The following is a 16248-nucleotide window of genomic DNA, read 5'->3' on the forward strand; positions in this document are numbered from 1 at the left end:
ATTCTACAATGCTTTTCACTCTGATTTTAGGCTAGGAAGAATGTGACCAGAAAGTCTATATAGTTGAGGGGTCATTTAAATAGTCCACTAGATGAATGTGACTACTAAAAAGGCAGAGAGCTTCAAAAGTTCTATTGCGCCATCACCGCCTAACTTAAGTCTAAGGTTCTCTTGAAGTTCTCAGAGCTTCTCTTCGCTTGGGGTGCTGCTTGTTAAGTGTTTGCATTAGTGAGCTCTTCTTTATCCCTAATCAGTGATGAATCATCTTGGCATCTGAAGCCTCTTCGCTTCTTTAATGGCTTTCTGGTGGGTTGTGTGTTTCCTAGGATTGGGCCAAGGAAAATTCTACCAATTCTTAGAGTCTTCTGTTTTTGACCTTTTGGACTGGTCTCAATTTGCCCATATGTATTTGTTTATCAATATTTATCACGTTACATCTACAAATGTGCCTGGAATGAGCCTAGGCCCTTATCAGAAATGTGGCCATCCTGTTTGCTTTCCACAACAGTCCCCAAGATGTTAGTAGCCCGTCCATTTTACACACAAACGGAGGCTGAGATGACGTGACTTGTCCTGAGGTCACCAGCTAGTATCGTCAGAATTTGAACCCATGACTCTTGTTTCCAAGGCCAGTATTTTTTCTACCACAGAACAGCTGCTCTGAGATCCAGTCCGGGGTGATGTTAGTTGAGAATGTTGTTGACAGACTTGAAAATCACCCCTGATGCCATCTGAGGAAGGGAATGACTAAGAGAAGAATTTCAGATTTGAAGCACTTTGTAAAAACACATTCCTCTATCTACCCCACGATCCCAGAACCAGTTGTGAAGCCTGTGTTTTCTGTGATCCGGGCTTCATTATCCTAGTAATGAGGGGTGACGGGGGACTGTTGATAGACAAACCCATGAATCACCTCCATCACTTAAGCCCATCGCCTGGACATCCTCCTCACCAGGGCGCACTGACAAGCTCTGAACCAGGTGTTCACCAGTGGATTTGTGACTCATCTCCCAAAGCGCTCCATGAAGACTTGCTAATAAGCAGTGGATTGGCCAACAGACACGCAGCAGGGGAGAGTAGAGAGACCACCCCCCCCCCGACCAAAGGACCCGCAGGAGCTGGCGGGGAGGGAGTTGGTCTAACTCCATATATTCGAGAACCAGACATGGGAATCACAACAGACTAGCTCCAATCACCTTACGTTTTCAATATTTCAGACGGTCCCCCAAAAGGCTTTAGTGAAGTCAGTCATGCCAGGTTGGCACGTGGGGAAACAATATGCCTGCCGTTCAGGGCCTGGGACATGATTTGCAGTCACTTCAGGCCATGAAGGGCAGTCTGACGAATGCACACATGAGGCAGTACGATCTGGCTCAGATGCTGGTTTGGAGCAATCCTCCGCTTTCCTCTAGGTCCTTGCCGAGGTTCCAACCTTGGTTGGTCTAGAACAGTGGTTCTCTAGTGGGGACGATTCTGCATCCCCTGCAGGGGACATTTAGCAATGTCCAGAGACATTTTTGATTGTCACAATTTGGAGGGGTGCTACTAGCATCTCATGGGTAGAGGCCAGGGATGCTGCTAATCATCCTACAATGCCAGGGACAGCCTCCCATGACAAAGAGTCACTACCCCAAATGTCATTAGTGCCGAGGCTGAGAAACTCCAGTCTTGAACAAAGGCACTTGAAACCCCCTAGGCATCCAATCTTGAGTCATGACCCCTCTGAGCATATTAGGTAGGCTATGGACTCTTCCCTAGGAAAAAATACTTTTTATACATACAGACGCAGACACAAACTTTTGCAGTTTTGGGCAGTTTATCAACCCCCGGTACCCATGAACACCCCTCAATCCCAGACACCCAGAGATAGTGAGGTAAGGTACTCTTTTAAGGGAGTATTTCAATTTTTAAAATCCTTCCAGATAAAAGAAAAACGCTAAGGGTCAAGACCAGAGTTGTCAGGCTGCTGATGGAATGTATGACCTAGGACAGACAATGCTCAAAGCCATGCTCAGGATGACAGAAAATTCCAAACAATGGGAGAGGGGTCTGGGCTTACCATGCCAGAGCCTTTTCTTGCCTTCTCCAGTTCTTGGAAAAAGTTTTCTAGCTCTTTACCTTCAATATACCCATTTCCTGCAAAGATAGCAAAGAAAAAAAGCAATGAACCTCAGAGCTAAGTAGTAAAACTTATGGTGGATGGGTGGGGTGGGGAAATGGGGGGCTTCATTGAGAACTTGTTCTCCTCAGTGGTCAAGCAGGTGTCTGGGCCAGCCCTGGACTGTTAGGGATGTGGGTCCTGCCCTCTGGCCATTTGCAACCATAGAGATCCAAGATTAATAACGGTTTTGCCTTTGTGATATACATTCAGTAGTCAGAGACTGGGAGGGACCAGCGTGTGGGCCATGCTGGCAGAGGGAGCTGGGAGCTGTCTGTCCGTAGCCAGCTGGGAAGGCAGCAGGAGCTGCAGATCTGACAGGGGACAACAGGTCATCAGCCTCGAGATTTGTCAGCAGGTGGCAAGCCCTGGTCAGTAGGGCGAATGAGGTCAGAGGCAGAACTTGGGTCTTTGGGGTAGGAGGGTGTACTGAGTTGAAGAGTGTCCCCCAGGGACTTCCCTTGTGGTCCAGCGGTTCGGACTCCATACTTCCACTGCAGGGGGCACGGGTTCAATCACTGGTTGGGGAACCAAGATCCCGCAAGCCACTCAGTGCAGCCAAAAAAAAAATAATAATAAAGTAGACTTTCTAATAAAAAAAAAAAGTGTCCCCCCCAGAATCCATGTCCACCTGGAACTCAGGATGTGACCTTATTTGGAAATAGGGTCTTCGCATATGTAATTAGTTAAGATGAGGTCATACTAGATTAGGGTGGGCCCTAAATCCAATGACTGGTGTCCTTATAAGAAGGCCAAGTGAAGACACAAAGACACACCGGGAAGAAGGCCACATGAAGACAGAGGCAGAGATTGAAGTGATGCATCTCCAAGCTAAGGAGCTCTGTGAATTGCTCGTAACTACCAGAGGCCAGGAGAGGGACATGGAACACATTACCCCTCAGAACCTGGAACCAACCCTGCCAACACCTGGATTTTGGACTCTAGCCTCCAGAACTGTGAGAGAATCAATTGCTTTTGTTTTAAGCCACCCAGTTTGTCGTACTTTGTCACGGCAGCTCCAGGAAACTAATGCAGAAGGGAAGAGTGGCAAGAGAATAGCAGGGATGGGGGCACCTGAGAGGTGGTCACAGGGATCAAGCATATGGGAGGCAACCCACTCCACAGTAATGAAGAGAGGGGGCGCTGAGGTCTGTGGAGGTAGATTCAAATCCTGGTTCTGCTGTACTTACGAGCTGTATGGCTTTAGGAAAGATATTTAACGCATGTCATCTGCAAAATGGGTAATTAAATGGGATTTTTGCATGTAAAGCCCGTCACTCAGTCCGTTACGGGTGCAGTGTAAATGTTACTATTGTTTGAGTTCAATTACCAGAACTTGTATAAAAAACGGGAATGAATTTGGGTGAAAAGTGCCCTTATCGGGAGCAGGTCCCAAGGTCAAGGCCTGACTTGCAAGATCACGTACGTAGTAAGAAGTCCTTTAGGTTCTTCACCACTGAACCCAAAAGACCTAGAGACCAGGGCGAGCTGAGTCCATGGCCAAGCTCCCTGGTCCTTCTGTGACCGGGAGGAATCATTTGTGGGTGGGAGATCAGACAGGTCTAAGGCAGTGCTCCCCAGACTGCTGTGAATGGGAATCTCCTAGAATCTTAAAAAAAAATATGGATGTCTGGCTCCTATCCCCAGACATTCTGATGTAATTGGTTTGGGGTATGAACTAAGCATCGTGATTTTTAATACAGCTCCCCAGGTAATTTCCATGTATATAGCAAGGTTTGGAAACCACTGACCAAAAGTCAAGTTCCAAATCTGATCTAAAGCAGTGAGCAAGGTTCCCATAGAGACTTGAACAGGAAAGGGAGATGGTAGCTTGCTTCAAGGGCAAATGGAGTTACAAACTAAACAAAGAGAATAAAAATAAGTATTTAGCCTGGCCTTGGTGGGGGCTTTGGGAGGCTGGAGGGCGATGTGGGAGTCGGAGTGTGTGTTCTTCCTAGCCTCCCCCACTAGTGTCCCCTGAGAATTTAGATTTGGAATGAATAAGCCTAGTGGCGCCCTCTAGTGGAGAAGGTGCCACAATACATAGTGTATGGAGGAATCATGTGAGATAAATTAAGTTTTGTTTTTTTTGGTTTTTTTTTGCGGTACGCGGGTCTCTCACTGTTGTGGCCTCTCCCGTTGCGGAGCACAGGCTCCGGATGCGCAGGCTCAGCGGCCATGGCTCACGGGCCTAGCCGCTCCGCGGTATGTGGGATCTTCCCGGACCGGGGCACGAACCCGCGTCCCCTGCATCGGCAGGCGGACCCCCAACCACTGCGCCACCAGGGAAGCCCCTAAATTAAGTATTTTTATCTGCAGGGAAAAGATATGATTGTAATTGGAGGCCGGGGGTGGGCATGGTGGGGAGAGATGAGACTGGAGTTCCCTTTTTTACCCTAGGCTAGAGTGGTCATCTTTCTTCTAGGATGTTCTGAAAGCTTCTTGGGAGAGCTGGACAGCTGCAGCAGGGGGAGTGAGGAGGGGAGGGAGGGAGGGCTTTCTAAACAAAAAGGCAGTGGTCCAGTTGACAGTGCCACTGAGTTGGAGGAACGAGTACTCTTTCTCTCGCTGGTCGCTCCCTGCCGTGATCTGTCTATTCTTCCATTTCTCAGGCAGGACGGTGAGCTCAGCTCTGGGTCCAGGAGCAGGGGCTGGGGTTGGAGGGGCCGGGGGGCGGGGGGCAGGGGTGGAGCTCACATTGTGAGCATGCGCTGGGGTTTGAAGTACCAGAGGCCTCAGAGCTGGGCCCGGGCCAGGGCTGGGTGGACACCTGAGTCAGTGAGTATGAATCTGTTTTGTGAGTGTATTAGGAGGTGGCTGAAGTATCTATGAGGGCTACTTCCCTATGAGGCAGGGAAGGCCTCGCTGAGAAGCCCCAGCTACTAGCAAAGGCAGGGAGTGGGGCCCAGTGCCCCTGTGGAAAGAAACCCCTCTTCCCACGCTGGGAATTACAGTACCACCTCGCTCTGTGCAAAGGGACAGAAATGTTGTTCAATTCCACAAGCCTTTATTTATTTAATTTTTTCTGTACGTGGTTCCTCTCACTGTTGTGGCCTCTCCCGTTGCAGAGCACAGGCTCCGGACGCGCAGGCTCAGCGGCCATGGCTCACGGGCCCAGCCGCTCTGCGGCATGTGCGATCTTCCCGGAACGGGGCACGAACCCGTGTTCCCTGCATCGGCAGGCGGACTCTCAACCACTGCGCCACCAGGAAGCCCGCCTTTAGTTTTTTGAACTGAACAACAGTTCAACGTTGTGGGAACTATAGCCAAGTTTAGATATGGGCCTGTTCCCCAAGAGCATTTAATGGTCTACGGGGGTGAGGCAGCCAGACAAGAATAGCAGGGATCTACCAGTTGAAGGGAGAGGGTGAGCAGAGATTAGATAGGCAGGCAGTGTCTGCAGGGCCCAGACGGGGCATCCTCCAGCACTGGGGGAAAAGGTCTTCGCTACTTTGGCTTCCCTCAGAGCAACTCCCTAACCATCATGCGGGAGGCACCTATTACAGGAGGTGGGAGTAGAGGACAGGTTGGCCTCCCTCCTTCCAGGGAGGACTTCAGCACTGGGCAAGTGGTTTGCTTTTTCTGTGACCGTCTTATGGGGGGGGGGGGGGTGACTGGCCACCACGCAAATCTCATGTGGATGGGCATGGATAAGGATGTGGTTACCATAGCAACCAGCATTCCTAACTTCCCCATATCAAACCGCAACCTGTGAATATTAGGGAGGGGGATGAGAGGAGCCAGGGACCCTGCATCCGTCCTTATTCTGGGCTTGCTACCATTCTTCACCACCATGGTGCCTCAGTTTCCCCAAATTTTGAAGTGAGACAACACTTCTTTACAATTAATCTGACCACAGACACTTGGAAAACCTTGACCAAAGAATGCCCTGCCTCACAGTGAAAAGGAGCTTGTTTCTCACTGAGATTTGTGCGTACAGATTTTCTGAGAGTTGAACGGGTAAGAGGAGCCCGATTAAGGGTCGTAAGTCTACCACCAGCTCTGTGACTGTCCATGCAATGTCGAGCAAGTCAATCTCTCTAAACCTCAGTTTCTTGATCTCTAAAATGGGTATAACTATTTATGCTCAAAATAAATGCTTTTTTTTTTTTTTTTTTTACTTTATAGAACCATTGTGACAGCCATACAAGATAAGGCTGTGAAAGCATTCTGGAAAATGTAAAATCTCACATAAATGGAAAGCATCATTTTTATACTCTGTGCTCTTAAGGTCTTCCGAACCAATCCATGGCTGTAAACCCTTCAGCCCAAAGAGTTCCATCATGACTGCAGCCTCAGAGTCCTGATTTTCAGCCCAGGCTATGTATTAGAATCACCTGGGAAGCTTTTCAAAGTGTACCACTGCCTGGGCCTTACCCCCAGAGCTCCTGATTTAATTGATGGGGTGAGGGTGTCTCGTGGGCATGTTTTCAAAGCTCGCCAGATGATTCTGATGTGCAGTCAGGATTAAGGACTGCTTTAGTGCGACCTGTCTCAAATTTTAAGGTATGCAAGAATTACCTGGGGAGCGTATTAAGATGGAGATTTTAATTTGATGGGTCTGGAGTATGAGGGCTTGTCATTCAAAGTGTGGTCTGTGGAACGGGAACTTTGGAATTACCTGGGAGCTTGTTAGAAAGGCAGAATCGCAGGCCCCACCCCAGACCTGCTGACTAGAATCTGCATTTTAACATAGGAGCATGAACGTCTCAAAGCAGAACCACTGCTTCTGAACGTGAGCATCTTCTCCCTAGAGAGACAGCGCCTTTGGCTTCACATTCAAGGTTGAGGTGGGGGGTTGGTGTGAAGCCCGAGATGGTAGACCGGGGTCTCATTTTGACAAGTGATGGCACCTCTTTTGACAAGAGGGGCCTAGACCAGCACTATTCAAAGAGTGGTTGCGTCCTGACAGTGACAGTATCACCTGGGAGCTTGTTATAGATGCAAATTCTCGGACCAACCCCAGCCCAACTGAATCAGAATTGTTAGGAGTGAGGCCCAGAAATCCGCGCTTGAACCAGTCTCCCGCGCGCTCAAGTTCGAGAAGCACGGGCCTAGGGCGTGGTGCTCACCAATCTGTATTATTCTGTGTTGCGGAGTTTAAGGAAATCAAGGAGGGGAGTTATGCAGTTCTAGACTCCTCGTTACCTGCACAAGAAAGCATTCATGAAGCCAGACCTCCTGGCTGTCTGTCCGGAGTTCAAATTTATGGAAGGGCAGATAGCCCTCTACCCTCCAGCCTGAGTTCCTCTGGGACAAACGCCACCCTTTGCGGCAAGGAATTGACTTCCTCAGGCTCTGCTCCAATATAAATATTACTTTGCACGGTGCTCACCATTTACAAAGAGCTCTCCCCTCCCTGCCCCAGCTGGTCTTCAGGACACTACCAGGTAAACAGACGGGTGTTATCGACCTCGTGTTCCAGAGGAGTTTGAGAGGAAAGAAATTGAACCACGGCTAACAGCCTGTTTTCCTTCTGTTCACCCCAGGGACGATCTCTGTCCATATCTCTGTCTTGTTTTGATTTCTCTCTTTGTCAGTCGTGCGCGCGCGCGCACACACACACACACACACACACACACACACACACACACACGTGTCTCCCAGAGGCTCCTGGGGGGAAAAAACCCAGTGCAAACAGCTACTGGATGAATGTTTAGACACTTGACTTTTAATCTGTGTTTCTGGGCAGAGCTGCTTCTGGAACAGAGGCTCTGGAGCTGGGCTGGGTCTCCTGAACCTGTGGACATCTGGCAGCCTAATGCTGGGCCAGTTCCTGGTGTGGAGGAGGCCAAAAGGTTGGGGCAGATTGGGCTAGAGAGGAGGTGAGGCAGCCGAGAGCCAGAGAGGAGGGGGAGAGGGCCAAAGCCAGAGGCCCCAGCTGGGACCTGCGGGGCAAAGGCGGGATCTGATGCAGTCCTCCAGGACAGCCACCAGGTCCTGAGCTGGAGAGGCTCAGGTCTTGAAGAGCCTCACGCCTGCTCTGTTAATTCTGGCTCCCTGGGTATTGGGAGGGATTTCCCTGAGGGGTCTCCTTAGCCCCGGAAACCTCCCCCAGGGGCTCAGGTGGTGAAACTACTGAAGTCAAAGGGGAATAAACAAGGCGAGTAGGGCAGGGACGCGGGATCGCTGGTGGCCGCCCGTGCGAGGCGAGGCGAGGTGAGGCTGAAGTGTCCTGTTTGTGAAAACGCCCCCGCAGCTGCCTCCCTGGGGAGCGCCAGCTCTCAGACACAGCTGCGTCCCCCATCGGCTGGCTGGGCCATGGGGCATGAGGGCCTCACAGAGGACGTCCGCAGCTGGCATGCCGCGGACATCCACACCAAAGGGCACTGTTGGCAAAACAAGTGGGGAATTTGGGGGTGAAAGTGGAGGTGGGATCGGGGACTTGTTCCTAGGGCTTACCCCAGGTGGGGCAGGAGGCTGCTCCCAAAGAACCCCAAATCCTGACATCAGGCCTAAACGGGACACACGGACCCCACAGAGAAATGCCGACAGGGTTAAGAGAAAGCTGCCCTCAGACAACTTTGGCTCCCTGCCAGCACCAGACCCCTTTGCCTTTAATGCTCCAAGAAGCAATCATTTTTATAAATCCTGTAATTGTCTTATGAACAGCCCAGGTGTATTGCATAGTAACAGCCATGGGATTTGTGTGAATGCTTAATACATACCGGATATTCTCTAACCCTTTTGAGGCAGGTCTTTTATTATTATTAATTTTTATTGTTGTGTTAGTTTCTGCTGAGCAGCAAAGTGAATCAGTTATATGTATACATATATCCGCTCTCTTTTGGATTTCCTTCCCATTTAGGTCACCACAGAGCACTGCGTAGAGTTCCCTGTGCTCTACAGTAGGTCCTCATTAGTTATCTATTTTATACATAGAGGTCTTTTCAGTATTCCAAAAGACTTCGTCATTTAGAATTCCAGGGCAAGGTGCCCAGGCCTCTCTCCACCTCCGAGAGGCGCTGTTGTTCAGCTTTCTTCTGCTTCCCCTACCAGGGACACAAGCTCCTCAGTGACTGAGAACCGGCCTGAGCACTCTCTGTCTGGCCAGTGTCCCCCATGGGGGATGGGTTTGGAGGATGCTTCCGTTACTACTACTGGGTGTCGGGAGGAGAGAGGAGGGAAGACTGCACAGGGCCTTCCTCAGTTCTTGGTGGTCCTTCCTGTCATTCATTTCCAAAGTCCTCAGGGCCACACCCATATGGAACAAGGGTCAGTCCCTGTGCAAGGCTTTGAGAGCCTCCTGCATCACTAGGGCCATCTGGAGGCAGACAAAGGCCTAGAAAACTCTGGGCAGATCCCCACAACTGGAGATATATATGCATTTCTTTTGGGGGGGGGGTGCCCATAAAATTTTCTTCTTGAATATTTATTGTTTTGCTGATTACACAAGAAACACATGCTCTTGTAAAACACTACAGAAATTTACTTATAAAGTTAAAGAAAATACCTTTTAATTTTACATCATCTACTCTGTAGAGGACCACTGTTATTATTGTCTTTCAAATATTTTCCAGCATACTTGTTTCATTAATAGTAAAAATGGGCTCATACTGTAATAGTGTCCTGCCATAATTAAAAAAAAATCTCCATAATACATCTTGGACACTTCTCCATGTCAGTACAAAAGCCCCATCTCGATCCCATTGGTTGCATAATATTCCACTGTAGAGATTAGCAGGATTTATTTTTCTGTCCCCTAGGGAAGCACATCCTTAAAATTTCAGTATCCCAAAGAACTTGATACTAGGCCCCTTGTTCACATAAGTTTATGTACATGTACAAGTATATCCATGTAGGTTGATTCTTGGAGTGAGTGGGATTCCCTGCGTTGTCCTATGAATGTCTGCTGGCCTCTGGGAGAGGAAATATCCCTACACTTGCAGTTGCTCCCAAAGGGTAGCAAAGGCCAAGGGCAGAACTTGGCTCCCCACGGACCTCGTACTGATCGTCAGCAGAATAGGAGCCTGGTGGCCGTGTGGTCAGAACCACAAAGAGGCCAGCGTGAGCTCTGAGCTGGGCATCCCTCTGAAGCCTGGATCTCGCAGAGTGAGAACGTTTCTGACCAAGAAGTGACCAGGAAACAACAGAACGGGGGACTCAGTAATGTAGGGCATGTAAGGGTCACTCAGAGCATGGGGATGTTATGTGGAAGAGCTCCAGCCCCAACCTGGCTCATAGGGTGCACTCGGCTGCCGTCTTCCCTTCCTCTGCTTTTGAGAGATGACACCTGAACGCTTCCAAGGGCATGACCTTGGCTGACCACTGAGGAGGAGTGAGGGGGGGGGCTAGGAGAGGATTCCTGGGTCCCCCTACCCTCTCACTTTGCTGTGTGATCTTGTGAAAAGAACGTTGCCTCTTTGAGTCCCAGTTTCCCCCTCTTCAGACACCTGCTCCTTCATTAGAAATGGGCTGAGTTAGGAGGGTCAGATTCCCTGCGTCATCCCCACTGTCCTCGGAATCCAGCTTCTCTGCGGACTCCTAGTATCTGTTTATTGGAGTCCAGGACAGGTGGGGTGGGTCGGTGCTCCCCCTGCTTGGTGGCTGGGCTCCAGAGAGCTCACCCCAGGGACCTGGTGAGCCGTGGAGAGTCCTCCCAGAGCTCTTTAACTCTGTGAGCGGCAAGGGGACACTTAGAGTCGGGGGGAAAACCCCCAAGATAAAAACAGAAGCCAGAGTTAGTAAGAGGAGGCCCAGCCAGGGCAGGGAGCGCCTCAGGGGGGAGGGAGAAGCTCCCTGGCAGCCATGGGAGTTCAGAAGGGGACCGGTACGGGAGGTCCAGAGCAAGGTGACCCACAGCTTAATTCTGGGTCCTTTAGTCGAATTTCAATTTGGCTATAGCCTCATTTTCCTAAATCGCCTTCTGCGCCATCTCTGGTATTCTAATCCTTTTTGCTTTCCTTCTCTGTTAGGTCCATGGTCCCTCCTTGGGACTTCCCTGAAGTGGTGACCAGAGAGGGCGATGGGATGCCGAGGGGGACAAGGAACCAAGAAGCAGTCTAGCTCCCCTTTCACATTGTACCAGAGGTACGATGGTTTTGGAGGTCTTTAAAGACTCTTTGGCCTCACCCTAGCTTAGCTATGCTCCAGCCATAGGACCCCTTTCTGGTATTAAAGGGACTGCCCACCACCTCCGAGGCTGGATCAGGAGGGAAAGTAGGTGTCCAGAAACCAGAGTTGGGGAATTAAGCGCTGGCCAGGAACCAGTGCCGCCATCACCTCGCTACACGACCTCAGAGAAGTCACACTTTGTGTCTGTTCCCTCATGTGCACAAGGAGAATCATGGTCTGCCCACAGACTCACTGTGCAGGACTCAAGGTGCGACTGTGTTTTGAAAAGTACAAAGTCTCAGACAAATGTGAGGGTTTGCATGATTATCAAGAGCGCTCTTGGCCGACCCCGTGAGAACTGGGGGAGAAGAGAACCGTGGAGTCCTCTGTTTATAGCTGACTCATCTGGCAGGAGGCCTGTGGTATAACCTTGGCCGCTTGATAACTTTCCTTGAATCATGCAAGTCTCTGGTGCAGATAAACTGGCAGGAGAAGCCTTAGGGAGTGCGCGTGTCACCTAGAATACAGAGAGGCTGCAATCTTTTTATAGCCCTTTCCCCCAAGGGAGTTTTATGGTACCAGCCAGGGATTGGAAATACAACCCCTCCTTAGCCCCATTTTACAGATTTAACAATCTACCCACCTCCTTTAGTAATTCATAGGCAGATCACCATCCTAATCCAGGTGTCACATGCCCAGTCCTCTGCACCCCCAGATTCTCAGTTTGCTCCAAGGGAACAAAACTTCATTGGTTATCATACCCATTAACCCCTGCCTCTGCACAGCACTCTGGGCCGAGGGCCTCTGTTTAGCCACCTTTATGCCCGCCCTGCCGAGGTGAGGAAGGGAAGGGAGAAGAATGGAGGGAGCCTCCCCCTGATCCTCCCTCTGGTTCCCATGCCCCTCGCTCTCAATCCTAGGATAAACACCCTGGGCCACCACCCTCCCAGTGGTCTGAGATGCCAGAACATTTCGGATGCCCACCCCAGCCAGGACCTCAGAAGGAAATCAGATCACTTAATTTTTTGGAGTGGTGGAGAAAAATTTGTCTCTAGTGATATCAGAAGCCTCTAAAACGAGGTGGGGGGGGGCTCCCTTTATGCCTGAGTCAGGCCATCATAGACCCTTGTAATACCAGTCCTTAGAGCCAACTTCCAAAGGTTGTTCAGTCCAGCCCTCGATTTTTGGGTGAGTAAATGTCAAGACCACACAGAGCAGAGGGTGGGTCACTGAGGCATTTAAGATTGTGCCTCCCCCGACCCAGAGAAGGAAGGAGTCACCCAAAGCACCCAGGATTATCACCATGAGGGAACATGTCAGGCTGGCACCCGAAGCTTGCCTCCCACCACACCCTGTGAGTGGGACCTGAATGCCCGTGAGGGATGGAACGTGGGCAGAGGAAGCCTAGGGGATGCTCACTGCCTGGATGCCCTCTCCACTCCTGCTCCCACCGGACAGGCTGGGGAGGCCAAGAGTGTCCCTTCAGGACCCCCCAGTTTGCCCCAGTCCCCAGGACCCCACGGGGCTAACCTGGTATTCAACAAAAGGGGAACTTGAGGGAAAAAATGAGTGGGTGTCTGAGACCTGTGGCTGCCGCAGCTGAAGGCAGGATGTTACCTTGAAGAGAAAGGCGGGGAAGATAAGACGGCAGGGGGAGTCATGGGGAGCCTTGCCAGCCCAGGCCTCCCCTCTGGTAAAGCCCAAACTTGCCCAGAATGAGGCTGCAAAAGCCGGTGGGCTCTGTCGTCTCTGTCAGGGAAGAAAACTTACGGGCGGTTGTCACCAGGGCACCCAGGTGTCTCCCAAACTCGAGACCCCTACCTCAGCAGGCACTGCACCCAAAACACCCACTGGGGCAATCTCACCCCTGCCCGCAACTTCCTTGCCCTCTTTTCTCCACCGCAGGTCCCCTGGGGGCGAGCGGGCACACAAGTTGGGAGCTTTACTTACCGTCTGCGTCAAAGTGCTTCCAGATCTCCAGGAACTGGGACGCCGTCAGCTCCGCCAGGTGCAGGTAAGGGGGTTGCTGCTGCTGCGGCCCAGCCATGGCGAGCCGCTCGGAGACCTCAGGCAGCACTGCGCTCTCCCTGCGCGCCGGCTCCTCTACCGCACTCGGCCAGGTCTCGCGCGCCACGCTGCCTTTATATACAATCCGGAGGCTGCGCCCGCGCCCCGCTGCCAGCAGGGGGCGCGCGCGCTCAGAGAATCGGCTTGGGTCTCAGCGGGGCGGCGGCCGACCCGGGGCTCCGCAGGGGTTCTCAGGGTGGGGGCGCCCGTCTGTGCTGAGACCACTCCTCGCCTGGCCAGGGAAACAGAGGCTCTCGGGTGCAAAGGGGAGAGAGGCTGCCCTTGCCTTCCTTCTCCCTCTCTCTGATCATCTTGAGGTGCAGCCACCACGTATCGTCACTAGCAGCAGCAATAATACTAACAGTAGTAACAGCAACGCCGCCAGTAGTAATAGTAATAAAAGTTTGACAAGTCTTTAGCATCTGGACTTCGGAGTTCTCTAGGACTTTCTCATGCCTCCTCTCGTCTGACCCTTTCACAGCAGGAAGACCAGGGACCACTTTTCCGATGAGGGGACTTGAGACTTCAAAGGACCAAATGACTTGCCCAGCCCGGCTCTGTTTCCTCCCTCTCACAGCTGCTTAATGGGGCCCAGTCTTGTGGAGAAGCCCAGGGTTCTCTAGACTTTACTGGGGGTGGCTGGAATCAGCGACCCCCAGGAAGGATCCAGATGGTAGGGAGTGGAGGAGGGGCTTCCACTGATTGCCCTTGCCTGGGTACCTCCCTCCACCCTCTGGTGCCTGCCGCACCCTGGACAGGCTCTGGGGGCTTTCAGACACTCGTCGGAGAGCTGCAGAACTATATCCTCCTCTACCAGGTCTTAGCCACGCCCACCCATGGACATCGTGGGAATTTGCTTAGGCTGGTGGGCAGAGAAGGTCTCACGGCTGACCTAGGAATATTCTGCGCTGGTCTCAGAAAAGACAGAAGCAGCTGCTGAGGGTACAACCCGAGAATATAGACAGGACTCCCCAGCTGGGGGCTAGGCTCCCTCCCCATTCTCCCTGGGGGCCTGAGCCTGGGGGCCTGTCCTGGCCTTGTGGACCATTACCCCCAGAGTGGCAGCTTTGTCCCCACTTTCTCCCCTCTCCTGCTGAGTGACTGAGAAATGAATTGATGCTCATTAGCATGTGCTAATGAGTGTTAGCTGAACTGCCTTCCAAAAGGAGTGCAAAGGCAAGGAGGTGAGAATGAAAAGGAGGTCACCAGGGGAGAGAGGAAAACCAGGAGACAGAGGGGGTAGGTTGTTCCTTAGGGGAAGGGACAAGCCCACAGTGAGCCCAAAAGAGGCAATACAGAGTGAAGGTTCCAAAACCACTTGTTTTTTTTCTGCCCAGAGCAAAAGTGTTTAGAGTTCCTTGCAGGAACAGACTAGGAGAGAGGAGGTGTCATTAAGAAGCTAGCTTTCCAGGCCTGTATGCATCCCCCTCCCCCATGCTGCTGGTGAAGGGTCCAAGGGCTGAGGAATTCACCAAAACTGCTGGGTCTAGGGAGGCAGGATTGCTCAGTGGTTAAGAGCAGGCACTCTAGAATCAGGCTGCTTGGACTTGAATCCCAGAGTAAGCTGTGTGATCTTGGGCAAATTACATAACCTATCTGTGCTTCAATTGTTCTCTTCTACAAAATGCGAATGTGGGTATTTACCTCTTAGTATTTATTGTTCCGAGGATTAAATGAGCTCATGCTCTGGCTAACCTTTGTGGAGAAAGAGCAGCGGCGGTTGGCGGTTGGTGGTTGGCGGTTGGCGGTTGGCGGTTGGCGGCGGTTGGCGGTTGGCCGTTGGCGGTTGGCGTGGCAAGAAATTCTTTCGCCAGCATCCCTCCCCTGAGGTAACTAATAGTTTCTAGCGGGGCTAACCCCAGAGTGAGGCCCAGGGGAAAGGCTAAACACAAGCTCTTAACCAGTGTGCTGCCAGCCCCTCAGGGGCCAGGCTCAGCCCCTTCCAGCTCTGACACTGTCATCTGGGCTCTTCTGGCTCACTTCCTGCGCCCTCCCCTGGCCCAGATCTGGGGTGAGGGATCTCATCTCTGGCTCTCTAAAGACCCAAACCAGTACCCCCCTTGCTGCTTTGGTTTTCCTGGTGAGGAAGAGAGAGTGGAGCTCATGCTTCCTACTTTCCCGAGCTGCTGAGATGGGGGAAGATGTTGGCTTGACTAGGAGAGGTCCTGAGTATGACAGCAGGGTGACCACAGTGGTCTCCAAAGCCTGCATTGGGATAGCCCTGCATCGTTCATTTTAGATGCATGCTTGGAGTCTCTTTGTGGGAGGCGCATCCCTGACTCCCAGATACAGGCCCAGGGAGGGCTGCAGAGCCCAAGCACATCCCTTTGTTCCCAAGCTGAGTCCTGCAGAAGCAGCCATGTTTAGGATTACAAGCCCCTGCTGTGCGGTTGGAGAGATGCGGGTACAAAACCTCCTTTGAGACCTTGGCCAAGCTATTTAACTTCTTTGAACCTTAGTAAAAATACAGGTAATAGGGCTTCCCTGGTGGCGCAGTGGTTGAGAATCCGCCTGCCGATGCAGGGGACACGGGTTCGTGCCCCGGTCCAGGAGGATCCCTCGTGCCACGGAGCGGCTGGGCTCGTGAGCCATGGCCGCTGAGCCTGCACGTCCGGAGCCTGTGCTCCGCAACCGGAGAGGCAACAACAGTGAGAGGCCTGCGTACTACACACACACACACACACACACACACACACAAATACAGGTAATAATAATACTGGTGGCACAAAGTCAGTGTAAGGCAACCCAAAATAATGTAGTCGAGGAGTTAGTTAGCAAGAATCCTGGCAGCTGTAAGTGCTTGATTAACAGGTGGATATTGTTATTAATATAGAATGTTAGGAATTGTCTTGTTGTTCTGAAAGAGTAGCACAAAAGGGGCTTAGTATCCCACTTGTTAAGCTTCTCCCCAGGAGCCGGGTCCCTCCTGTCTGCTGGGCTGCCCTGTAGTTCCAGCCAAGGCCATGGGC

The 16248-nt window shown here is 51.6% G+C and overlaps 1 protein-coding gene across 1 annotated transcript in view; it reads right to left on the minus strand.

Moving 5' to 3' along the window:
- The window catches only part of CALB2 (calbindin 2), a 29180-nt gene extending 15859 nt beyond the window's left edge, over positions 1 to 13321 (minus strand). The window contains exons 1-2 of the mRNA XM_032613697.1: positions 13163 to 13321; positions 2060 to 2136 (exon numbers count right to left, since the gene is read on the minus strand). Of these exons, the coding sequence (XP_032469588.1) occupies positions 2060 to 2136; positions 13163 to 13259 (174 nt within the window). The 5' untranslated portion in view covers positions 13260 to 13321. The remainder of the gene's footprint in view (positions 1 to 2059; positions 2137 to 13162) is intronic.
- Positions 13322 to 16248: the final 2927 nt, after the last annotated feature.

The sequence above is a fragment of the Phocoena sinus genome, chromosome 19, assembly GCF_008692025.1.
Source record: "Phocoena sinus isolate mPhoSin1 chromosome 19, mPhoSin1.pri, whole genome shotgun sequence".
NCBI classification, from domain to species: domain Eukaryota; kingdom Metazoa; phylum Chordata; class Mammalia; order Artiodactyla; family Phocoenidae; genus Phocoena; species Phocoena sinus.